This window comes from Cavia porcellus, unplaced genomic scaffold, assembly GCF_034190915.1.
Source record: "Cavia porcellus strain 051 isolate PalLab524CR breed Dunkin Hartley unplaced genomic scaffold, mCavPor4.1 scaffold_17, whole genome shotgun sequence".
Lineage (NCBI taxonomy): Eukaryota > Metazoa > Chordata > Mammalia > Rodentia > Caviidae > Cavia > Cavia porcellus.
The window spans coordinates 42,563,110-42,586,879 of NW_026947500.1; the positions used below are offsets into that span (position 1 = coordinate 42,563,110).

Here is a 23,770-nt window from a genome sequence, read left to right on the forward strand (position 1 = left end):
AAAAAACCCCACAGATCCCTGAGCCTGGCTTTCTCTTATCTTAGTCTTGGCTCCCACTCCTGACCCTGTGCCAGCCTGGTGCTGGTTACCGGCTGCCATCCCATCCTAGGGCGGTCAGAGGCTTTGGCTACAAGGTACGCAGGGAGTCTTCGGGCAAGTCCAGTGCAGTTTGTCTGTCTCCGCCAGGGACAGTGAGAGAAGCAGGTCCTCTGCAGCTGCCAGGGCAAGTGACGGCTACCTCTGGGAGGCTGTGGCAGCTTCTTGTGGCTCCCAAAACCCCAGAGCTGCTGAGGCTTCTTGGCTGGCGACAAGGAAACCCTAGGCGCTGGGCATGCAGAGGTCACAGGTTTGGACACTGCCAGTCAGTTTTATTAGGGAGGAGGAGCCCAGAGCACCAGAGGCTGAGGCGGGCCCTGCCCGGAACAGCAGCCCCACACCCCACCCTCCCTGCACCCCACTCCTGGATGTCTGTCAGCCCCAGTTGTAGAAGTAGATTTTCTGCCAGGTGGGCAGGTAATCCATGAGCGGCCCTGAAAGCAAAGAGGGTGACAAGTCAGAGTCCAGGCCTGGGTCCAGCCCCCTCCACCCAGGACTCCTCAGCCACCACTGCCTGCCTGACACAGCTGCTTACAGCTGTACCGCCAGCCGACCGTGGGACCCCCACTCTCTGCCCTTGGGAGACAGCACTGCCAGGGCCTCTGTCCCCATCCCCGTGCACAACAAGGCCACTCAGGCTCAGGAAGGCCACCCAGCTTGCCCTGACATCGGCTCTGTCCTCTTCCACCCAGATGACAGGGTTTCCTAGCACTCCAGGGCCCTGGGCAGGAGGAAGGCTGACAGCTTGATGCGATCCAAGCACCCCACTCATGGCACAGGACACCCTCCTTCTGGCCACCTAACTTCAAACTCCCTCTCTCCACTGTGACAAGAGCCAAAGCAGGCCAGGAGCTGGCTGTACACAAGGTGACACCCCACGCCCACAAGCCATGCCCACTCACTCGCCACCAGGTTGCCACCAGGGACGTGGTTGGCCAGAAGCTGCAGCAGGAAGAGGATCTTGGCCCTGCACACAGAAGAGAGATGGGGCAGCTCAGTGGGGTGCGATGGCGCATGCCTATAACCCCAGCACTCAGGAGGCTGAGGCAGGAAGATTGCTGAACTCCACACCAGCCTGGCCTACATACTAAGTTCAAGGCTGAGCTCCAGGCCAAGCCTTCATAGTGAGTTCCAGGCCAGCCTGAACAACAGATTGAGACCCTGACTCAAAAAAACCAAACTAAAACAGACCTAAACTGAAAAACAAATAGGATACAACATTTATGGACTGAGGGCGTGGTTCGGTGGTAAAGCATTTGATTAGCATGTGAGGCCCTGGGCACTGGTCCCTGGCACTACCAAAAATGTTTTTCATATTTAGCAAATGTTTACTGTTTACATTTACCCAGTGCAGACTGTCATTTGATCATCACCCCCACTTTATTGCTGAGAAACTGCAGCACAGAGAGATCAAGTAAGCTGTCCGAGGCTGTGCAGGTACAGAGTGGGCTGGCTCCAGAGTGCTGTGGGCCGGAAGGGGGCGCCTCCCCCGGCAGCCTGCACCCAGGCCCTGTCCTCTGTACACAGGAACTTCTGTCGGATTCCCAGGACAGTCAAGCTAGGAGAGTGGGGGCCAAACCCAAGGCTGTGCACCCAGGAGTCACCTCCCAATCACTGCAGTCTGAGACCCCTAGTAACTCTCCACTCCTAAAGGGCAGGAATGGTCGGGGTGGACCACCCGTGAGAGTCTCCTCTGGAATGCTTTCTCCTGTGGCATTTGCTCCGCTCCCTTCAGAGCTTACTTTTTTTTTTTTTTGACACAGGGTCTCGCCATGTAGTCCATGCAAGCCTTGAACTCGTGGCAACCTGCCTGCCTCAGCCTCCAAAGTGCTAGAATTACAGGCATGCACTACCACGCCTGGCTGAACTTTTAGTTTTATCTAAAAGTGGCAGAACCGCCAGGCAAAGTTATTTCCAGTGAGGCAGTGTTAAATATGACATACGCTTGCTTTCTTCTGTCTTGGGGAAAAATAGAGGTTGGCTGGCCATCAGATTCAGTGCAACTCTACTTAAATTTCCAGCAGTGGATTTAGCCAGGTGTGGTGGCACAGGGCTGTAATCCCAGCACTGTGCAGGCAGAGGCAGGAAGATTTCCTCGAGTTCAAGGCCAGCCTGAACTATAATAGTGAGACCTTGTCTCAAAAAAACAAAACAAAACAAAAGCCAAGCAAAGAGAGCAAGTGAAAATGACAGATCTGGGATCCAGTCCCAACTAGACTGCCCTGACCTCTCTGAACCCTGTGCGACTTGGGGAGAAAACAGACTGTTTGACAAGAAGACGGAGAGAGGCTGGAGGGTGTGAAGAACCCGCCACTGACATTGACCTCGCGCTTCCCGGCAGTGCCCTGTGCCCTGCCCACGTCTCTCCTGCCACCAAGCATTCATGTCCACAGGTGCTAACAGCCCAAGAGCTCTGGGGACAGGCCGGGTTGGCATTTGGACAGCCGGGGAAAGAGGGAGAAAGGGCGGGTGCCGATGAGGGTGCAGAAGCAGCGCCTGCAGGGCTGCGCCGGGCGGGGCGGGGTCCTTACTCAGAGAAGCGGTCGTAGAATGGGGAGCGCAGCAGGTAGTACAGTAGCAGGATGGTCCGCCGCCGCAGCTCCAGCCGCTCCCTCCGAGTCAGGCCCTTCTTGTCACTCAGGAGGCTCAGGCTGGAGTGGGAGAGGACAGTCAGGACCAGGCTCCGATCAGCCCCAAGCCAAGGGCCACAGGGCAGCCGCAGGACAAGCAGGGGCCCCTGCCCACCCGGCTGAGGCGGGGCCTGCAGCACAGAGCCCCCAGGCAGACCCAGGCTCACCTGGTCACATCTAAGACACCAGACAGGAGCCAGGGTGTCCAAGACCGCTGACCCCAGAGGCCCAGACTGAGCACTGACGACCAAGGCGTCAAGGAGCCTTGTCTCCAGCGCAGGCCCAGCTCAGGCTTGGCCCTGGCCCCACCTGCCCCAGCCCCAGCCCCAGGCCCAGTACTAGCCCAGCCCAGCCCAGGCCAAGGATACGGTGCAGCAGAGGCCGAGCTATGTACAAGGATTCTGCGATGGTCTCCTGCAGCCCCAGGGGCGAGGCAGGGACGCTCAGCTCTTCATGCTGCTTCGGTGGGGTCTCCCGCTGCTGGGGAGCTCCCCAGTGCCTGGAGTGCAGGGATGGAGCTAGGACAGAGATTTGAGGCAGACAATTGAGCCGGGCCAGGACAGGTAGGTGACACCGATGGAGGCCTCACTGACCTCAGCACGGAGGGCCCACTTACTATTCTGAAGGGTGCGCATCACTCGGTTGGATCGCTTTCCCACATAGGACTGCTCCTGGTCGCCTAGGCTGTGGTCACCATCTAGCAGGGACAGAAAGAAGGCACACTGTCAGAGGAACACGCTTCCAGCACACGTGTGGGGTAAATGCATGGGGGTAGGGAGCAGCTGTGTGCATACTTGACCTGCCACTAGGGGACCATCTGGAACCCTCCCTGGCCTGGGGAAGGGAGCAGTTGTCACCTGTGACCACAGCCAGCCAAGAACTCAGGCTTCCCAGGCAATGGAGCCAGGCATGGAGGGCCCAGATCAGCCATGCATGAGAACCACAGCAACCCTGAGACCACATCCCCTGAGCCCATCTCCGCTGGCCCACTGCAGGTGACCACAGAGGCCCAAGGCTGACAGGCAGTGTGGCCACACATGGCTATGGCTTGCGATACACAACAAGTCCAGAGATGAGGGTGCTCCCCAACCTCTGAAGTACAGGACATGGAGTGATGGGAATCTGCAGATGAGTTCTGTGGCCCGTTCCACTGCAGAACAAGAAAGCAACTTACCTGGGGGCTGTGCCTGGGTCTCCCTGTCCAGGGGAACAATGGGGGGTGAGGTCTGGAGGCCAGCCTTGAACCAGAGCAGCAGGAACATCCGCAGGACGGCCCTGGGAAGGGGAACCGCAGGGCTGGAGACATGGCAGGCAAGCACAGGGCAGAGGTGCCCTACTGAGCACCGTGTCCACAGGTGGCCCAGCCACCCTACCCTGGACCTGCCCTCCATGGCCCCACCTACTTGGCCAGCTGGATGAGGGCGATGACAAGCCAGCGGCCCACTTCGCCCCACACCTTGGCAGCTCCCATCTCCATGAAGACCTCCACGCACTCCAGCACGCTCAGCCATGTCAGCAACTTCTGCTGGGACAGAGACTGCAAGAACCCAGGCCCAGAGGTCAGGGCACTCTCAGGCCAGGAGATGTGGATGTTCCCCTCTCCGGGCCTAGGTGGCAGGCCAGAGTTCAAATGCTAACTGCACCGCCACCAGGCTGGGTGCCCTGGGTCAGGCTCTAATGCCTACTGAAAACCGATTTCAACAAAGATGGGGACACTGACACTTGGTTTGAGGCATGTCTCACATTCTGAGGCCAGAAATGTCCCGCACATGGGGGCTGCTTATTACTGTGTTGTCCCGAGTCCCTGGGCTTCCCACCCTCGGCTTGCTGCGGTCGACATCCTCACCACAGGCAACTTTCTCCGAAGCTCCTTCCGCAGGATCCCGTCATTGAGCAGCACAAGAAGGTTAGAGGCCGAGTACACTGAGGGGCAGAGGCTGGCCTTCAGAGGAGGCCTGCAGCCTCCACTCCTCCCTTGCCTTCTCCCCAGAGCTCCAGGGATCACCCGTCCTGCTCTGTGTTCAGCCGTCCACAGGCTATGTGGAAACCAACCTGCCTCACCCACTTCCTCAGGGCTCCACTCCCCAGTACGATCTGATGTGGGTTCAAATCAAGATAAGCTGATCTCAGTTACCGACTGGTTCGTCCCCTGCTGGACAGTGCCAGCCACCCAGCTGCTTGGAAGCACCCATGGGGTGCCCAACAGCCACACATGTGGCCCCACCTCCTCAGCTGTCCCCTCTCTGCAGCCTGTCCTTGAAAGCTTGCACCATCTTCACCTTTCAATAGGCAAGTCATCTTTTTGGGACTGCGACCTCCAATACTCACTGGCCAAACACTCCAATGGCAATTCCAATTTGGGAATTCTGGACTCTTGGAGATCCAGATTTGAATCCTGGTTCTGCAGCCATCAGTGGCTGTCCCCTAACCTCGCTGAACTTATCCTCTCAGCTGGGCAGCGAGCACAGGAGTGCCCACCTCATTATTGTAGAGGGTAAACTGGTAAAGGCAGGAAAGGCACTTAAGCCAGTGCATAGCTACTAGTAAACGAAGTCCTCAGACCTGTCTCCCAACTATGGGGACACATAGGGTCTTGGACAGTGGACAACAGACCTTTGCTCCGTTCACTTACAGCAGAGAGCAATCTAATCAGCAGCCCAGACTTCTAGGCAATATAGTCACCACTGGGGGAACCCTCCCAAACCCAGATCGCCCCGCACCGCGACCCAGAGCCCAGCTCACCCAGTTCTGACAGTTCGTGTGAATCGGAAAAGCGACCTGGAAGGAGGTAAAGGAGGCGTCGGTAAGCATTTGCCTTAACCTGCAGCTTTGGGTTCCAGGACTCCTATTCCCTACTTTCTACGGGAACCTGGACGGGACTTCTCAAGCACAGCGATCACTATCCTGATTCACAGGGAAAGGGGACCACCGGGATCAAGACCAAGGCCCCGTAGGAATAGGTCAAAGGTCAGGATGGCACCTGCCAGCAAGTAACTGAGGCCTCGCACTGCCGTCTCCAGCTGGGCCGTGGCGGCAGGGTGACGAGTCACGTACTCCTGGTAGCGGAGACCCAAAAGCCGCAGTTTCTCCATCCCACACCGGGAACAGGCAAATCCACCGACCGACTGTGTGACTGGCTCCGGCACACCGCTTCCTGCGCCCTCCTTCCTGCTTCCTGTCCTAGGCCCGCCTCTCGGTTGCTTAACTTCCGCGGGCTCCTGTTGCAGAAGCAGGAGGCCACTGGGGCAGCGCTTAGCAACTGCGAGCCTAAACCCGCCCTTCCAACTCTTTCAAGTCATTGGCTGATACGGTCTCCGCCCCCGGCCCTCCCACAGCCATGTGGCGCGGCTCTTAGCCCTACTTGGTTGGCCACCCTTGCGCCTGCGTACTTAGAGCCCAGGGAAAGCTCTAACTGCGGCAGTCTAAGCAGTTCATCTCAGAGAAAGGAGACTGAGCCCTGAGTCTTTCCAATAGAGCGCCGAGACGCTCGAATGGGAGGCCTGATTTTTTTTTTTTTTTTTTTTTTTTACAGGATTTGGAAGGTAGAGTGCGGAAGAGCTTCGGTTAGATTTAGGGAGGCGCAGAGAGTCGGACTGTGTCTCAGTAGGCGCACGTTTGGCCATTTGGCCCTGACTCTGTGGTCCCCCAGGGAGTGCTGGGTAAACTGAGTCAGCGAGCTGGACAGCTTTTTTAGCGCAATCGCACGCCTTTGGCCAGCAGATTTAGTGATCTGGCTTCGGTCCCAGCTCTCTCAAGGACTGCATTTCCAAGAGGGCGCACGTGGACGCCCACCTCTGCGGAGAAAACCCTGACCTGGGCTTCTCTGCCCGAGATGACTTTGGATTTCTCATCTACTAAATGGTTCAAACTCGGGATCATTCTCAAAGCGCCTCCAGGCCTTCGGATGCACCTCCAAAGAACGGGGACCTCGCCTAGGGCACATCTTCCCAAAGCCCTGGCGGCCACAACAGCGCTACGGGGAGGCAGCTGATTGGCTGTGGGGGAGGGGGCGTGACAGGGCTACGCCACTGGGGACGCTGCCCGCGGATTTCTGATACGTGGAGAGTAGAAATATGTTATTTTACCTAATTTCCTCCTCTAGGTTTTATCTCTAGACAGGCAAGGGTCTGTTTGAGAACTCCCAGCCATGATTTAAATGCTGGTGTAGTCTGAACGCAGAATTTTAAGGTTACCCCGCCCCTATTTTTCTTCTGTATCACATGGAGAATTGAAGATGCCTTTCCTGTCCACACCAAGAAAGACAGACGCAGGAGAGGTGGCCCTGGGATAAGGAGAGGTCCCTGTGTAGAGGATGCGATCGTGGACATATTTCTCCAGTAGCTGGGTGCCACGCTTCTCTTGGTAAACGTGCCAGTTGGCAGGAGCCCTTGTGCTCAGATGAGTTAGAGGCCCCAGTGGCAGGGCAAGGCATTAAAAGAAGCGATCCATGACAGTGCCCTCTAGCTGACTGCCCAGAGCCCCGCAGGAGCAGGGGTAGCAGTTGAGTTAGGGCGAGGGCTTGGGTATTGGGCAGTGTGTGCCTCTTGCCTGTCTCTGCTTCCTCCTCTCAGGGTCTTAAAGAACTGCAGTGGTGAGGGAGGAGCCTACTTCCTCAGTACTGAGGGGAGTGGGGGGGCCTAGGGGGTCCTGAGCCCTAAGGAGTGGGAGGGACACAGAGGAGAGACTCAAGCCCAGCATATGTAGCCTGTTTTTCCCAACTCCCAGAGGACCTTGGCAGGTCTACCGCATCCAGGCTGCCTGAATTTCCTCTCCAGATGTTGAATCTGATGGGGCCCAGAGATGAGAGCAGCAGGCAGTGCTCAGGGGCAAGACAGGCAGGGTGGCCCCTCCCTGCTGAACCCCTGCCTGGACCTGGCCTTGCCTAGACTGGCTCTTCATCCCTTCAGACCACCCCAGATCACAGGCAAGAGACGCAGATCAGTCCAGCACACACAGATGAGGACAGTGGAGGCTCAGAGAGGGGGCCTGCCTGCTCCAGGGTCACACAGCAAAGTCCTAGGCAGGGCTGGGCCAAACTGGGTCCCAGACACAGAAGACCAGTGCCCTCTTGTATGCCCAGACTTGTGTCCCTCTACCCCCAGTGTATGCCTGGAGCACCCTTTGGAGATTGGTTGGAAACCCTTCCTTTAGCCCTGCATGCCAAGGTTGAGTGACAGGAAGTCCCCCAAAGAGGGGACCTTACCTCACTCAGGGTAGGCAACAGATTCACTGATACCCATCCTAGCGAGAATTTTCAGAATGTGTCCATGAGAGGAATTGGCGGTGGGGTGGGGTGGGGGGAGGGAATTATTGGGCAAAATGAAAGACTAGAGTGTGGTCCTTGGGGCTCAGTACATCAATATAGTGCTGGGATTACAGGTTGCTCAAAATTGAACTTCAAAAACAAACAGAAAATGCAGTTTATAGTTGGATATGATCATGCAAGCCTGTAATCCTAGCACTCTGGGAGGTTGAGGCAAGAGGATATCCAGTTTGAGCTCAGCCTAGGCAATTTAGGGACAGTGAAACCCTGTCTCAAAATTTTAAAACAACTTTTATTTAGTTTGTTTTTTCTTTTTGAGACAGGGTCTCGCTATGCAGTGCAGGCTGGCTTTGGACTCACTTTGTAGCCCAGGCTGGTCTGGAACTTGCAAATGACTCTCCTGCCTCAGCCTCCCCAGTGCTGGGATTACAGGAATGCACCCGTTGAAGGGCCTGGGGCAGCAACTCAGTAAGGAGGCCTAGGGTTACTGCCCCACCCAAAACAAAGTGTAATTTTAAAAATATGATTTCCCTTGTCTTCTTTGTGCGATTATTCCTTTGACTGTGCCTCCTGACCACAATAGGATCTGCAGACCCCGGTTTCTCTCACCGACTCCCCATCCCTCTATGCACCAGACTTCTGGGCCAGGCGCTGCCTGTACTCCCACCTTGCTCCCTCACAAAAGGCCTCAAACCAGCCGGGGAGGAATCTTCCACCCTCACCCCAGCTCCAGGGTAGAGATGAGGATCCAGGGGCTGGAATTCCAAACTCTGGATGCCTGGCGGCTCCACTTTCCCCCTCCTATCGTCCCTCCATTCTCAGATGTACAAGGGCTCACCCTCAGTCTCCATAGCAACCATTACCCCTGGCCTCCAGAGACCCGCAGTGTGACCCCACTCCACCCCCAGGGACAGGCTCCAAGGCCTTAGAGAGAAGGCTGGTTTCTCCTTGGGGGTTGGGCCAAAGCCCTCAGGGGAGCCCTTGGCAGGTCCAGTGAATCCCATGGAGGGCAGGTTCTCCTCCCCACACCTTTCCACGCATACCGGGCACTTGGTATGTGTAGCCCCAGCCGGGGACCCAGGGCAGGAGGAGACAGACAGGAGCCAGTCTCCTGAGCAGCTTGTGTTCTAGGAGGGAGGCGGACACAAACCAGCCAACACCTTCAACTTTCCCCAGATGCAGGGTGAGGTGTGTGTATCAGGCAGGAAGTCAAGGGCAAGTCCCAGAGCAGCGACCTTAAGGGGAAAAGCGGGAGAGGAGTGCGGGACTGCAAGAGGCTTGAGGATGTTGGATGCCTCCATCCAACAACGGAGCCAGCCCCTGTGTCCTCTGCTGGGGCATTAGCCCCAGCACCAGTCCGGCACGCAAGACCAGCACAAGGTGCACCCGGTCCAGGGCCAGAGGCCGGCTTTTGGGGAGGGGGATGAGAGGAAGCAGAGAGCGGAGCGGCCCAAAGCCACAGCGCTCTAGATGGGTGTGGGAGACGCGGGCCACGGTGGCCCCTCGCCAGCTCGCGGGCGGGAGGTGGCCTTCAAAAGGGCGCCTTGTTCCCACTGTCCCCGGCCACCTGGACAGAAGGCGGGAGCAGGCGCCCGTCCTAGGTGCTCGGCGCGCCCTGGGCAGGTCTCGGCAGGCCCGGTCTCGCGTCGCCAGAGCAGGTGTCCGGCCCTGCGGCCCCACTCCGGTGCCGTCCCTTCCCGCGCAGGCCGCGCTCCGCCGAGCCCGTGATCCCAGGCCGAGGTCCCTCCCCGTGAGGGGACGGGGCGGAGCGCGGGCGCCGGGCAGGTGGCGGGCGGGACCCGGCCTTCGGGGGCTCCTGGCACCGCAGCCCCGGTGGGGTTCCCGTCCGCGTCTGGCGCGGGCGGGAGCCGGGGGTCTCCCCGCCCCGAGGGCCCCGAGGGGCGGAGGTGAAACCTGAGCCCAGGTCGGGGCGGGGCCGGCCGCGCTTCCCGCTGCCCCGCACCCGGTGGCGAGCCCTGGGCCGGGCGGGGCGCCGCGCAGGTGAGGCGGCTCCGCGCTCCGGGCGACCCGCGGCCCACCGCCCTCATCCCGGCCCGCAGCCCGCGATGGAGCCCGCAGCCCGGGCCCGCGCCCCGCCCTGAGCGCCCCGCGACGGCCATGCTGCCCCGAGGGCGCTCCCGGGCGCTGGCCGCCGCCGCGCTGCTGCTCGGGCTGCTGCTCCTGGCCGGGCTCTTCCTGCTCGCCGGGGACCCGCGGGCGGAGGACGCGGGGGGCTCTTGCTGCCGGCCCATGCAGCCTGAACCCCAAGACGGGCGGCCTTCGGGGCCCGCTGCGCGCGAAGGAGCCCTGCGTCCACCCAGGTGTCAGGTAGGTACCATCTGGACACCTGTGGGGCCTCCTTCGGGGCGCCCTGCTCGGCCGGCCTCAGGTTCTCCACTTGGGAAGTGCGGGCGCTAGCTGCGACATCAGGGGGCGCGACCTCCAGCCCCCAGGTGGAGGGGAGGTGCAGGCTGCTGCTGACCTGGTGTCCCCTCCCCAGCTTTTGCACGTGGCCATCGTGTGCGCAGGGCTCAACTCCAGCCGAGAAGTCGTCACCCTGGTGAAGTCCATGCTCTTCTACAGGTACAGCCAGGTGTCACCAAGCAAGGGTCAGAAGAGGCAGGGGACAAAGTCTAGGCAGGGTGCTGCTCTCTGTGCTGTGGCTTCCTCCTCTGTGACTCTGGCACCTTGTTCTCGCCTTCTTGGGAGGCTGCGGTGGGAACATCCTGAACTGGGTGTCAAGGAGCTCTTGGCAGGTGTTGAGGTTTTCACCTGTGAGCCAGGTGGAGTGAGGCTCGCCTCAGCTTCCTGCAGAGGCTTTTCAGCCTCCTTCTGTCTGCCCAAAAGGAAAAATCCGCTGCACCTGCACCTGGTGACCGACGCAGTGGCCCAGAGCATCCTGGAGACACTGTTCCGCACGTGGATGGTGCCGGCCCTCGGAGTCAGCTTCTATGATGCAGACCAGCTCAAGGCAGGAGCCCTGCTCCTTGCTCTGCCTGCTTACCCCTGGCAGTGTTGCAGCGGGGCAGAGGAGCCCCATACACCTCCTGGGGCTCAGATCCTTCACCCGTTGCCCCATTCTGATTCCCACAATGTCACCCTGAACCCCTTCCCTGTCGGCTCACACCCTGCCCTTCCCACCCACAGCCCCACATCTCCTGGATCCCCAACAAGCACTACTCTGGCCTCTACGGGCTAATGAAGCTAGTGCTGCCCGGCGTCCTGCCCCCTGGCTTGGCCCAAGTCATTGTCCTGGACACAGATGTCACCTTGGCCTCTGACATCGCGGAACTCTGGGCACTCTTTGCTTACTTTTCTGGTGAGAGGCCTGGGTCCCCACCTTCGCCAGCCCCCTCCCTCCCTTGTCCAGGTTCCTGGCAGCTGTAGGCAGCTCCCTCGTGCCCCCCTCTCCAGACAAGCAGGTGATCGGCCTCGTGGAGAACCAGAGCGACTGGTACCTGGGCAACCTCTGGAAGAATCATAGGCCCTGGCCTGCCTTGGGCCGGGGATTTAACACAGGTGAGGACAATGGTGGGGGGAGGCATGAGGAGTGGGCCACTAAGTCCCAGGGGCCGGACAGAATGCTAGGAAGCCCCCCAGGAAGAATAAGGATGTGGAGAAAACACTGGATGAACCCCCAATCTAGGCAGTTCAGTCTGTGCTGGATGGCTGACCAACCTGCTTGTTTCCTCAGAGCCTCAGCTTTCATCGATTAAATGGGGATGGTTTCAAAAGTTGTGGCATCATTAGGCAATTCTGTTGCACAGAAATCACAAGGTGTTGTTATACAAACCAGATAGGATAGGGCCTGGTGGGGTAGTGCATGCATGTGGTCCCAGCCCTCGGGAGGCTGAGGCAGATCACCTTGAGTTTGAAGCTAGCCTGAGCTCTACCTAGAGAGACCCTGTCTCAAAAATATAAACAAAAATAATCATATGGGACCACTCTATGTGTGGTTTGTCACTGCCTGAAATATCCACATACCATACTTGATTGTACCAGGAAATCAAAACATAGACATTCAGAAGACACCTTCATGGCCCCTATCCCCAAGAGCTGAGCATGACAAGCTCTCCCTGTTGGCAGGTGTGATCTTGCTGTGGCTGGACCGCCTTCGGCAAGTGGGCTGGGAGCAGATGTGGCAGCTGACAGCTAGGCGGGAACTCCTCACCCAGCCCGCCACCTCCCTGGCTGACCAGGTCTGGGAAACCTTGGTGGGGCCCGGGGTTGGGGCAGCCTGTGGGTTGAGGCGTGACGGCTGGGTCTGCCTAGGACATCTTCAATGCCGTCATCAAGGAGCACCCGGGGCTGGTGCAGCCCCTGCCCTGTGTCTGGAATGTCCAGCTGTCGGACCACACACTGGCTGAGCGCTGCTACTTGGAGGCAGCTGACCTCAAGGTGATTGGGGCAGGGGCCTGAGTGGGGGGCTGTTGGGCAGGGGAGGGGGAGGATGGGGACTCCTGGCTCCTGCTATCTGTGTCCCTGCTGATGCCCTCTTGGGTCCCAGGTGATCCACTGGAACTCACCCAAGAAGCTGCGGGTGAAAATCAAACATGCAGAATTCTTCCGCAACTTGTACCTGACTTTCCTGGGCTATGATGGGAACCTGCTACGGCGAGAACTCTTTGGGTGCCCCAGCCAGTCCCCAGCTGGGGCCGAGCAGGTGAGCCTTCCCTTGCCTTAGAGACTCCCTGGCCTTCTGCTCTGGTGGCAGGCGCGCAGCCTTGCCTGGGTTGGACATGTGCCCTGAACCCCTGCAGCTGCAGCAGAGCCTGGCCCAGCTCGATGAGGAGGACGCCTGCTTCGAGTTCCGGCAGCAGCAGCTCACCGTGCACCGTGTGCACATCACCTTCCTGCCCCACGAGCCACCCCCTCCCCGGCCTCATGATGTCACACTGGTGGCCCAGCTTTCCATGGACCGGTGAGGGTACCAAGGGCAGGCCCGGGGCTCAGATTAGGATTTTGGAGAGGTGCTTTTCATCTGGTAGCTGCCCATGGAAGCGTTCTAGAATCAGGGCTCAGAGTCATATGGATGCCTAGCGCACATTGTGGGATTTGGATGAGCTCTAACCCCTCGTGTCCTGAGTCTTCTTGAACCTGGTGGGATGGGGGAAGATTAAGAAGGAGCCCGGAAGGCAGGTGCCTGCCAGTTCCTTGGGAGGGATGTCAATTTGGGGACCATTTCCCGGCCTCCCTGGGCTCACCACCCCCCTCACCCCAGGCTGCAGATGCTTGAAGCCCTGTGCAGGCACTGGCTGGGCCCCATGAGCCTGGCCTTGTACCTCACAGACGCAGAGGCCCAGCAGTTCCTGCGTTTCGTCGAGGCCTCGCCGGTGCTGTCTGCCCGGCAGGACGTGGCCTACCACGTGGTGTACCGTGAGGGTCCCCTGTATCCTGTCAACCAGCTCCGCAACGTGGCCCTGGCCCAGGCACTCACGCCTTATGTCTTCCTCAGTGACATTGACTTCCTGCCTGCCTACTCCCTCTATGACTACCTCAGGTGGGCCGAGAGGGGTGTGTCGTGGGCAGCTGCTGCTCTGTGGTGCCAGTGTCTCCTGCGCACGGGGTCTGCATTAGGCAGTTTTTCTGGGCTTCTGAGAGCTGGGGCAGCTGGGGTGGCTCCCAACAGCAGCTCCCCAAAATCAAACAGCAGTACCTTGCTGCAAAGGAGGCACTGAGGGTGGCTCTCCTTTGAAAGAGGTGCAGGGACCAAATTCCAAAGGCAGTGTCCTCACGCTGGCCTCCTGTCACCATGCCCCTCCTCAGGGCCTCCATCGAGCAGCTGGGGCTCGGCGGCCTGCGCAAGGCCGCACTGGTGGTGCCAGCATTCGAGACCCCACGCTACCGCTTCAGCTTCCCCAAGTCCAAGGCTGAGCTGCTGGCCTTGCTGGACGCTGGCGCCCTCTACACCTTCAGGTAGGAGGGGCTGCCACTCTGCTGCTGTCCCCACACTGGACTGCACCCACAGGCTCCTCACTCAGCCTGGCCACCTGCTCCTGACGCACAGGTACCATGAGTGGCCTCAGGGTCACGCGGCCACGGACTATGCCCGCTGGCGGGAGGCTCAGGCACCATACCGTGTGCAGTGGGCGGCCGACTATGAGCCCTATGTGGTGGTGCCACGTGACTGTCCCCGCTATGACCCTCGCTTTGTGGGCTTTGGCTGGAACAAGGTGGCCCACATCGTGGAGCTGGATGCACAGGTGAGGCAGTGCCTGGCTGCATCAACCTGAACTCCTAGGGCCCAGCTTCACCTCTGCCCGGGAGGGGGCAGGGGGAGGAAATCCTTAGGCAGTGGTCAGCCTGTCCTGTCCCTCGCCCTTGCTTCAGTCCTGGGGGCTGTGGCATGAGCCTGGTCCCCAGCACTGCGGCCTCCCTGATCCCTGCAGGACTACGAGCTCCTAGTGTTGCCCGAGGCCTTCACCATCCACCTGCCACACGCGCCAAGCCTGGACATCTCCCGCTTCCGCTCCAGCCCTGACTACCGCGCCTGCCTGCAGGCCCTCAAGGAGGAGTTCCACCAGGACCTCTCACGCCGCTACGGGGCAGCTGCCCTCAAGTACCTCACAGCCTTGCAGCAGCGGCCCAGGAACTCCGCCTGAGCCTCCCCAGCTGGACCGGTGCCCTCCCACCTTCACAGCTATTTTAAGTTATTTGAGGTCTCTGTGGGTGGGCCTGGGGCCTCCCCCCTGCTGTGCCCCAGCTGGGATCCAGCCTCCCTTTGCCCCAGCTGGTTTGGGGCTCTCTTTCCCATGCTCCAGCCTGTACATTCCTTTTTGATAATTAAAGTTTTCAAGTGATGTTTATGTTCCTCTTGGTTTGGGGGATCAAGGGCTCTCCAGGGCTCAGGGGCATCAGGGATAGGGGAGGGGCGACTCCTGCTGGAGTTCCAGGTGGGCCTGGGTCCCTCCTGGGCAATGAGACTGGAAGGGTGGAGGCTGGGACTGGAGTGCCTCACCCACCCGCCCCGCCCCAACCCAACATCATGAGGCTGAGAGACTTTATTTGGCTTTATTTAGTAAAATGTTAAAATAAATAAATACAAATTGATCAGCTGCTCTGTATCCCCCCCACCCCCTCAAAACAAAAACCAAACAAACAAAAACTTTGAAGCACAAAACTCCAAATACAAGTTCTACCAAGACTGAAATCACAAAGGGCATGGACAAGAGACAGGATTAGGATCTGGCTGGCTCTCCCGCTCGGGAGCTTGCTGACCTCTGGCCTGCCCTGCCTGCCTGCCTGCCTGCAACTCACCCTGGGCTGGCAACCAGGACGCTGGCGACAGGTACAGGGGCCACGGCTGCGTGGGTGCACAGGGTGGGGAGCCCTGGTGGGGAAGAGCCGTGGACAGCGCCCAGCAGAGCCCGCCAGCCCTGCCCCCCCCCGTCAAGAATTATTCGTGAGCGCCCTGGCTCTCGAGGGGTAACCCCAGCTTCCTCCCCTGCATTCTAGTGGGAAGGCCAGAGGAGTTCGCCAGGGGCCACCAACTCCCTTGGAGAGAACTTAAATCAGGGACAGATTTAAGTCAGGGTGAGAATGGGACTCCTGTTTCCTGCCAAGGGTGCTCTGCTAAGGGGTTGGGCGAGGTCCAGTCATTTACACAGAGCAAAGCTGTCTCCATCCAACAGAAGCTACGCGATCTGGGCACCTGGGACCTAGAAAATGTCCCTGGGCCACCGCATCCTGTTACCCTAGACACTGTCCACCCCTGCAGTGGAAATCTCCTAAGTTCAGCCCTTTAGGTAAGTGAGACCACACCCAAGAAGGGGTAAAGGGAAGAGACCACATTGAGTGTGCAGCTGGGGCGGTCTGGAGCCCGTGGGGGCTCCGAAGGGGCGGACAGGCAGTGGTACTGCACCGAGGGGCCAGTGCTGCACCCTAAGCTCACCATCTGCAGCACCCCTGGGCCTGAGCCAAGCAGCAGCAGGGGCAGGGAGGCAGCCACCCAGGGAGTGCCAGTGCGAGGCTGCCCAAGCCCTGCAGCGGGCGGGAGAGACAGGCGCCACGCGGAGAAGGCCCACAGGGACTGCCCCTAGCTGGGTTTGTCCCCAAGGACCTGAGAAGGAAGGAAGAAATCTGGAATCTGATGAGCTTGGTGGGATGGGGGGGCGGGTGAGGCAAGACCCAGCAGGCTCCTTGGAAGCAAAGGACCTGCGAGCCAGGAATGCAAAATAAAGGTGAGGATCAAAAGGCGGGATGACAGCAGCAGGACCTCACAGTACAGTGGCCACCCCCACCCGCCCCAGGGCTGCGCTGGGCCGGCAGAGGAAGCAGGCAGGCAGCAAGGACAGTGAGTGAGGATGACACAGCAAAGCGGACTTCCGGCCCCCAGGGCAGGGCTGCGCCTATCTGGGACAGCCGGGGACTCCCAGTCCAGGCCTCTGAAGGGATGCAGAGCCAGCCTAGCTTACAGCTGAGGCTGTCAGAGCACGAGAAGGGACAGAAGGAGAGGAGCAGGCAGCACAGGTGGGGCGGTGTCGTGGGCCTGTGTCCAGGGTGTCCCAGCACTCTGAAGGACAGCTGAGTTCCTCCTGAGTGAAGGACGAAGGAGACAGCTCGACAGGGGCCGGGGTGCTTGCTTGACAGGATCATGGTATCCTGGAATTTGGGCCCAGGATGGAGGACAGGGCCAGGGCTGTGATTCGTACTCTGATCTGAGCTGTAGGCAAGGTCAGAAGGTAGTGGACAGTGTTCAAAGAAGCAGGCAAACCTGTCGCTTTCTGGCCTGGTCCCCCAGCCCACACCCCGCTCTGAGCAGAGGCTCCTTTCCAGAAAGGACGGTGCTGTGTGGCAAGCCCGGCTCATGGGCCCAGACACGTCCGTGGAGAGCAGAACTCTAAGGCAGCTCCGCTGGCCTCTGATCCACCGCCAGGGATTGTCCCGACGAGTCCGGGCACCTCCAAGGCTCCCTGACTAGACATAGCACCTCGGTTTCTGAATGAGAAGAGTGGGCTCCTCTGTTCCCCTCAACCGACCCGGCAGCCAGGACCTGGCCCTAGGCCTGTGCCGCCAAACCCAAATCCGTCTTTCCACACCTGGCAAGGATGAGTGTGTTGACTCTAGAAGCTTCCCTTCCCTGCGTCTCTTGTCTGTCTGTCCCTCTAGGCCTGACTGGGGGAGGGAGAAGCTAAGGGGTCTTTTCTGCCACACCTAGACTCTGGCCAGCACAGGCCTGGGCCAACTGGGAAGAGTCACAGCAGCCCAGTCCCAGGCAGAGCTTCTGCTTCCGTCCCTTCAGCCGGGGACACGCAGTGGACAAAGAGCTGCAGCGAGAACATGCTTCCAGCAGGATTTACCTCCCATAGGGCAAGACCGAGGGGGGATCTGGGCCTTTCAGAACCCAAGAGGAAAAGGCCACAGCAGGCCAAGCCAAGGCAAGCACAGCGAATCGGGCCCAGGGAGCTGCAGGTGGGCAATGCTGGGAGCCGGCAGGCAGAGAACGCGGTAGAGCCTCTGCCTCTCCACAGCAAGACAGACCCAAGGCCGCCCAGCTCCGTCTCAGACACAAATGTCCCTCAAGTGCTCCCTCCTCTGTTCTCTCGAAGCACCGAGGGCTGATGCAGCCAGCCCGCACCACACCTCCAAGGGGCAGCAAGGACGCTGGCCGGCCTTCCTCTCAGAGGCACCCCAGGCACTCGGAATGCTGGTGGCTGAAAGTCGGAGAGCAGCACCAAAGGAAGGATCGGATTGAGGCACCAGCCTTGGCTCTAGCAGACACTGCGGGGGCCGGGGGAGGACCCTGATAGCACGCACACTCCAACCGGACTCAAAAACAGGAGCCGGGATCCCTGCACCAGGAAGCAGGGCGGTCTGTGAGGAGGAGGAGGAAAAGAAGGAGGAGGAGGAGGAGGAGAAGGAGGAGGAGGAAGAGGAAGAGGATGGCGGGAGCCCGCGCTCTGCCTGGGGACTGGCCCCACCAGCTCAGAGACACAAACACAGCAAAATGTCATCATGATCAGCAGGTTCTGTGCTAAAAAATTATAACTACACGGCATTTTCTCCAGTTCTGACACCTTTTTAATAGAAATCACTGCTTTTAGGAAACAAATAGCACTTTTGTAATTTTTTTACAATGTTTCTTACCTTGATCTTAATTTAAGTAACACTAGGAAGACCTCAATATCTTTTATTTTCCTTTTTAATTAAAAAAAAGTTTGTTTTTTCCCCCAGATACAAAGATTTTTGCCCTTGCATAAAAAAACAGTGCCCCAACGATGACACAGGACTCACAAAGACTCACTGACCTCACTGACACTATGACGCCTACTCTACCATGCACGGTCTCGACTACCCTTAACTGGACTGTCAGCCTGAAAAACAGCTTTTCTATTCCTTAGTTTAGTTTTTGTTACCAAAAAAGTAAAATAAACCACAAAATAAAAGTTTCTTGAAAAAAAAAAAAAAAAGAAAAAAATTTAAAAAAGAAAGCGTTCAGAAACATCTCCACTCAGTTCACACACACCTGGGTCGCGCGCTGCTTCGCACAGGGTCTTCTCTCCTTATAAATATAGAAAGGGGATGGAGCTTGTTTTCAAGTAAAATCACCAATTCACCTTTTTTCCTTCCTGGACCACACACATCCTTCTTCCCGGCCTAGGCCAGCAAGGCCCCCGCTTGCCTTGGTCTCAGGGACAGAGGGGCTCACACATAGGGGTGCACGGTCACCAAGCGGGGGAGGGGGGACAGGGGCCCGGGAGGGCGTCAGGCACCCAGGCAGGAGCAGAGCTGGGAGGAGAGCTGGTGGCCTTCCTGGTGTCCCCCCACGCCCCAGCGGCCCTCCCAACAATGCGAATACTGCTTATGGATCTGGTTCCCACCACACCCTCCCCCTCCCTGTCCCTCTTCTGGGCACTGGGGTTGGTTAGATCTTGGTTTCCTTTTCTCTTTTTTGGTTTGGTAGTAGTGAAAGTTTAGAAACAGGAAAGCCCACACTCTTTGGACTTGTCTTCTCTACCTAGACAAACAGCTGGCAAATAAGGGTCTGAAACCTGCTCTCCTCCCTCCGCCCATCCCTGCTCCCACCCAACAAAACGAAAACAAACCCATCGTGGCTGTGGAGGCTGCTGCAGGCACACACTGGTGTATAATAGAGAGAGTAAATATATTATTTCACTTGGCATGGTGCTGGCAAAGAACCTCCAGCTGGCACTATTTCATGTAACATGGTCCAATCTTTGCATGTACACACAGAATAAGAAGGATCAATTGGCAAACTCGGGTGCCACCTGGCACAAGCATCTTCTCTCTCTCTGGAACCAAAGAACCAAAAGAATTCTGTACTTTCCAGAAGCGATCCGGCTTTGCTTCTCGAGAGTCTTCAGTGTTGCTCGCTCATCGCCGCCGGGATCCCGTGGCTTCTCCTCAGGGCTCTGTTATTTAGTCTCGTCCCCCGGGGTACAGTTCGCTGTGCAGCTCTGGGAGGACGACGGGGAGGGGGCGGGCGTGGAGGCGGGCGCGCTGGCAGGGGGGGTGCAGTCCGGGCCGTTGGAGATGGCCCCCACAGCGGCCTCAGAGTCTACGGGTTTGGAGAGGTCGATGCCATGGATGAGGCGGATCAGCTGTTTCACCTTCTCCAAGGAGCTGTGCATCTCCTTCTGCCGGGCCAGGATGGTGTTCTTCATTTCCATGCATTTCTGCAGCAAATGAGAAGGCGGGCCCTGAGCAGCTTGCTTCTCCAAGGGCCTGGCAGCCCCAGGAAAGAACCCTGTGAGCCAGTGTGCAGCCCCCAGAACTCGCTCAGTTCCACCTGGAGTGGTAGCTACTTCCTGAGGAAAGGGAGGCCCCCGAGGAGCAAGAGAAGGGACAAGCAAACAGGCTAAAAGCCCGTTCCACTGGACACTGGCACTTCATACCAGACTCATACAACCACCATGAAACCATGAAATGAAAGTCACCCAGAACTTCCCCAGGGGCCTGACACCAGCTGCAGCAGGCACGGCTCTGCCACACCAGCAGGTGGCCCTGAGAACCACACTAGCTCTGGATAGAAAACCAGCTAGCAGTGCCTCTGGGTTCCAGCTGAGTGCCTTGGCAGCACTTGTGGACTGTGGCCACAAAACCCCTTCTGCCCTCAGCCCCACAGTTGCTGGCGCCCGTGTGAGTGGGACAGCTCCATAGCCATGGAGCTTCCTGAGCCATGGCACGTACTCCTGTCTGCCAGGCTCGGTGCCCCACCCAGCCAGGGTAGGCCAGCAGCACACATTTCTGATAACTTCCCTGGGACCCTCCGTCACACTGCTCAGCATGGCTGGGAAATGCTGTCAGCACAGTGTGCAAGAAAGAGGGCACAGGAAGGCCGGAGGCTGGACTTCCTAGCTGGGGACCAGAAGCAGTCACACTGGGAACCGCTGGTCTGCGTCACCCAGGGTCAGGCGAGGCTCCACGGTCTTTCCAGACACAGACGTGGTCAGGAATGCTTGGGGCAGACACTGCACTGCTGTGGCTGCTACTTGATCCGCACACGCTCCAGACAGAAAATCCTCTCAGATTAAAGCCGAGCAATGCTGCAGAGCTCGGGTAAGGTGCCATGGGAGCGGAACACTCCCTGCAAGGTGACTGCGTGACTGGCTGCACCCCCCCAGGCCCCACCCTGGGTCTTGGGGCTGCAGTCTACCACCTGAGGCAGGGCGCAGACTTACACTTATAGAATTGCTGAGCTGTTTCACCTTCTGCTCTAATTGTTCTCGCTCTTGTTTTAAATCTGAACTCCATTTAAGTAACTTCTGTTTCTCTTCTTCTTTAGCTGGAAGAAAAGAGACAGTTTTTATTTTTTATTTTTTGGTACCAGGGATTGAACTCATGGCTGTGTGCTTGCAAGGCAGGTGTTTATGCCGCTGAGCTAAATCCCCGGCCCTAAAAGGACAGTTTTTAACAATAAATTAGTTGAAAAGGCTCCTGGGTTCAGAATGCTTGCCAAGGAAGGTACTTTCCCTAAAGAGACCCCCCGAGTCTCATGGCTGCAGCCCGGAACTCCCCCTACCACTCCACCACCCCTGGCCTCTGTCTAGGTTTGTACAGAAGTGTCTGAAGCTCGGGCTGGTCTTCACAGAAAATCTCACACTTCTCTTCCTTCTGCCCTAAGAAGGTGGCACACCAGCTTTCTGCTTCATGCAATAAAGGGTTTTCATTGTATTTTATTTGGGTTTTTCTGAGACAAGGTCTCATCATATGGTCCAGGCTGACCTTGAACTCAACTGTGTCACCCAAACTGACCTTGAACTTACAAGATACTACTGCTTTAGCCTCCCAAGTGCTGGGATTACAGATGTGCACAACTATGCCGAGTTTTGAAAACAAAACAAATACTGCCTTCCAATTTTTTCCTCCAAGTACTGGGGACTGAACCCAGAGTTTTATGTATGCAGGGCGAGCATGTTATCACCAAGCTGCATCCTCAGCCCCTCTTATTTATTTTTTCAGACATGTTTCACTAAGTAGTCCAGATTGGCCTCAAACTTACAATCCTTTTGCTTTCCAAGTAGCTGAAATTACAGGCGTATGCCACTGTGCCTGGCTAGCAATTTCTTCCTTTTTCATTTTTTTGAGACAGAGTCTCACTATGTAGTTCAGGCTGCCTGAATTCACCATGTTCCCAAGCTGGTCTGGAACCTCAGCAATCCTCCTGCTTCAGCCTCCTGAGTGATGGAATTACAGGCGTGTACCAACATGCCTGGCAGTAATTTCTATTTTAAGAACGTGAGCTTTACTGAAAGAGGGCTATGGGTATTCCTTTACCTGCTTTGTAGGCAATATAGGAATGCACAATTGCTAAAGTTCCAGGCCATGGGATTGCTTCTTCTTTCTTCAGCATCTGAAAAGAATGTGAGAATTCTTCTTGAAAAGGAAGGAAGCATAAACACATACCCTCCATGTTAAGAGCAAAACACAGTGTCTGTGACTCTGGCAAATGAAATCAAGGAAGGGTTTGTAGCTTCCGGCTACCAAGTGCTAAATATCTAAGGCTACAAGAATCAAGGCACTTGCGCCTGGGCTTAGAAGGAGGCCAGGACCTGGCCGAGCATTCCCACCTGCTCATACAGGCCACTCTGCCTCAGCCACTCCGCCCGGCTAGAGCTGCCAGTACCAAAGCTGCACGCCAGGATGGCAGACGTCACAGAAAACTTCATCCATGAACTCACGTAGGCTGTGTTTCTCAATTTTACTATGTCCCTCAAAGACTTGTCCCCCACTTTTTTTTGAACTGGGGATCGAACTCACAACTTTGCACTTGCCAGGCAGGCGTTTGTGCCGCTGAGCTGAATCTCCAGCCCTGACTTTTTCCTTTTAATGTGGTTCTGGGAACTGAACCCAGGGTCTCGTGCACACTAGGTAAGGACTCTAGTGCTCAGCCACATTCCCACTTTTCTTTTTTGAGACAAAGTTTCACTATGCAGTTTAGGCTGGCCTTGACTTTACTTTGTAGCCCAGGCTGGTGTGAAATTGATAGAGATTCTCCTGCCTCAGCCCCCAAGCGCTGGGATCACACGTGTGGCACCACCCCCAGCCCCAGGCCTTATTTTAGTTTTCGTGGTTGTTTGGAGGTAGGGCCTTGCTATGCAGTACAGGCTGCCTCAAGGTGCTTCACTCCTGGTGATTCTGCCTCAGGCCCCCCTCCCCCCACCGCCGCTGGGATTACAGGATTACAGGTGTGGGCACCATGCCCAGCTACTTTTGTTTGTTTTTGTTCTAAAGCAAAGTTTTGTTACATTGGCTGGCCTTAAGTTTGGAATCCTCCCTACCTCAGTGTCCAGAAAAACTGGGATTAGAGTTATACTTGGCTTCCTAAAAGACATTGTTTTTGGTTTTTGGGTTTTTTTGGTACCTGGGATCAAACTCCTGACTTCACGCTTGCCAGGCAGGCACTCATGTCACTGAATTAAATCCCCAGGCCTTGAAAGACATTTTGACCAAGGAAACTAAGTATCAGTTCTAAGTTACTAAAGCATAATCTAGATCCTGTGTGAATTATCAAAAGGTCACACAGCAGCATCAGAAGAGCAGAGAAGGCCGCTCTACTACACTGGAGGCAGTGGGACAAGGCCCAAGATTAGAAAGGGAAATGTAGAAATCTCTCAAATCGCTGAGTAGGATTCCAGTGCTTACTGGGCCAAGTATTATTTATACAGTACTTTGCCTATTTCCCAAAGATTTGAGGCTGCCCCAGTCCTAGGCCTCTGCACTGAGCTGCATACTCAGCCGTTTTTTATTTTGAGATAGTCTTACTAACTTGCTAAATTGTCTAGGCCAGGTTTGAACTTGTGATTCTCCTGCCTCAGTCTCGCAGAGTGCTGGGATTAGAAGTATGTGCAACTACACCCAGCTACAGTAAAATCTTTTATAAAGACAAAAGTACAAGAATAACTGAGAACATGAGACCAGGAACCAAACAGAGAAGGAGGGAAGGAGCTAAGACAGTTACTAATGTGTGCGCCTCCTGTGTCTGAAATATCAAGACAGCACTCTTTACAGTTAGTTCTCTAAGCCTAATAATGATAACAGATTTTAAAGCTGAAATGGTTGTTACTTGAGCTAATCAACTGAGTACTTCTCTTTAAGGATTTTATTCCCAAGGGAGAGTTCTAAAACCATATACTGGGTTTGGACCTTTTTTAGAGGATGAAGCGGGATGAACTTTTGAGGGTCTTGGCATTTAAAGAGAAGGTAAGTATTTCAGGTAGAGGGAAGCAGGCTGGACTCTCCACCTCAGTTAGTGGAGCAGAGACTGAGGGCTTGAGGCTGTGCCTGGTGCTGTGCACAGGCCGAGAAGGTGTGGTCTGGA

At 56.9% G+C, this 23,770-nt stretch overlaps 3 protein-coding genes across 31 annotated transcripts in view; 1 reads left to right on the top strand and 2 right to left on the bottom strand.

Annotated features, from left to right (window-relative positions):
- Positions 1–347: 347 nt before the first annotated feature.
- On the bottom strand, positions 348–5,917 carry Pex16 (peroxisomal biogenesis factor 16). Of its 4 annotated transcripts, none has more exons than XM_063227837.1 (11): positions 5,781–5,917; positions 5,469–5,504; positions 4,573–4,649; positions 4,130–4,263; positions 3,901–4,022; positions 3,343–3,423; positions 3,095–3,244; positions 2,894–2,966; positions 2,628–2,747; positions 999–1,063; positions 348–530 (listed from the first exon to the last, which is right to left on the bottom strand). In XM_063227837.1, the coding sequence occupies exons 4-11, from the start codon at positions 4,201–4,203 to the stop codon at positions 472–474; spliced, it is 744 nt and encodes a 247-aa protein (XP_063083907.1). In that variant the 5' UTR covers positions 4,204–4,263; positions 4,573–4,649; positions 5,469–5,504; positions 5,781–5,917; the 3' UTR covers positions 348–471. The 4 variants fall into 4 exon arrangements, with proteins under 4 accessions (XP_063083907.1, XP_003465198.1, XP_023418788.1 ...); XM_003465150.5 differs by having other exon boundaries at positions 3,901–4,001; positions 5,707–5,913; XM_023563020.2 differs by having other exon boundaries at positions 5,707–5,913.
- A 3,833-nt stretch (positions 5,918–9,750) lies between these two features.
- On the top strand, positions 9,751–14,789 carry Large2 (LARGE xylosyl- and glucuronyltransferase 2). 2 transcript variants are annotated; one of them, XM_003465140.3, is made up of 13 exons: positions 9,752–10,317; positions 10,490–10,572; positions 10,837–10,960; positions 11,137–11,308; positions 11,404–11,508; positions 12,076–12,188; positions 12,262–12,387; positions 12,497–12,652; positions 12,750–12,910; positions 13,211–13,489; positions 13,756–13,905; positions 13,997–14,192; positions 14,379–14,789. In XM_003465140.3, the coding sequence occupies exons 1-13, from the start codon at positions 10,108–10,110 to the stop codon at positions 14,589–14,591; spliced, it is 2,088 nt and encodes a 695-aa protein (XP_003465188.2). In that variant the 5' UTR covers positions 9,752–10,107; the 3' UTR covers positions 14,592–14,789. The 2 variants fall into 2 exon arrangements, with proteins under 2 accessions (XP_063083893.1, XP_003465188.2); XM_063227823.1 differs by lacking the exon at positions 13,211–13,489 and having other exon boundaries at positions 9,751–10,317.
- A 197-nt stretch (positions 14,790–14,986) lies between these two features.
- Phf21a (PHD finger protein 21A) overlaps positions 14,987–23,770 on the bottom strand; it is a 182,664-nt gene continuing 173,880 nt past the window's right edge. For all 25 annotated transcript variants that reach the window (XM_013147444.3, XM_013147439.3, XM_063227828.1 and 22 more), the window contains 3 exons: positions 21,727–21,802; positions 20,631–20,734; positions 14,987–19,625 (listed from right to left, as the gene is read on the bottom strand). In XM_013147444.3, coding sequence (XP_013002898.2) covers positions 19,365–19,625; positions 20,631–20,734; positions 21,727–21,802 — 441 coding nt within the window. In that variant the 3' untranslated portion in view covers positions 14,987–19,364. The remainder of the gene's footprint in view (positions 19,626–20,630; positions 20,735–21,726; positions 21,803–23,770) is intronic.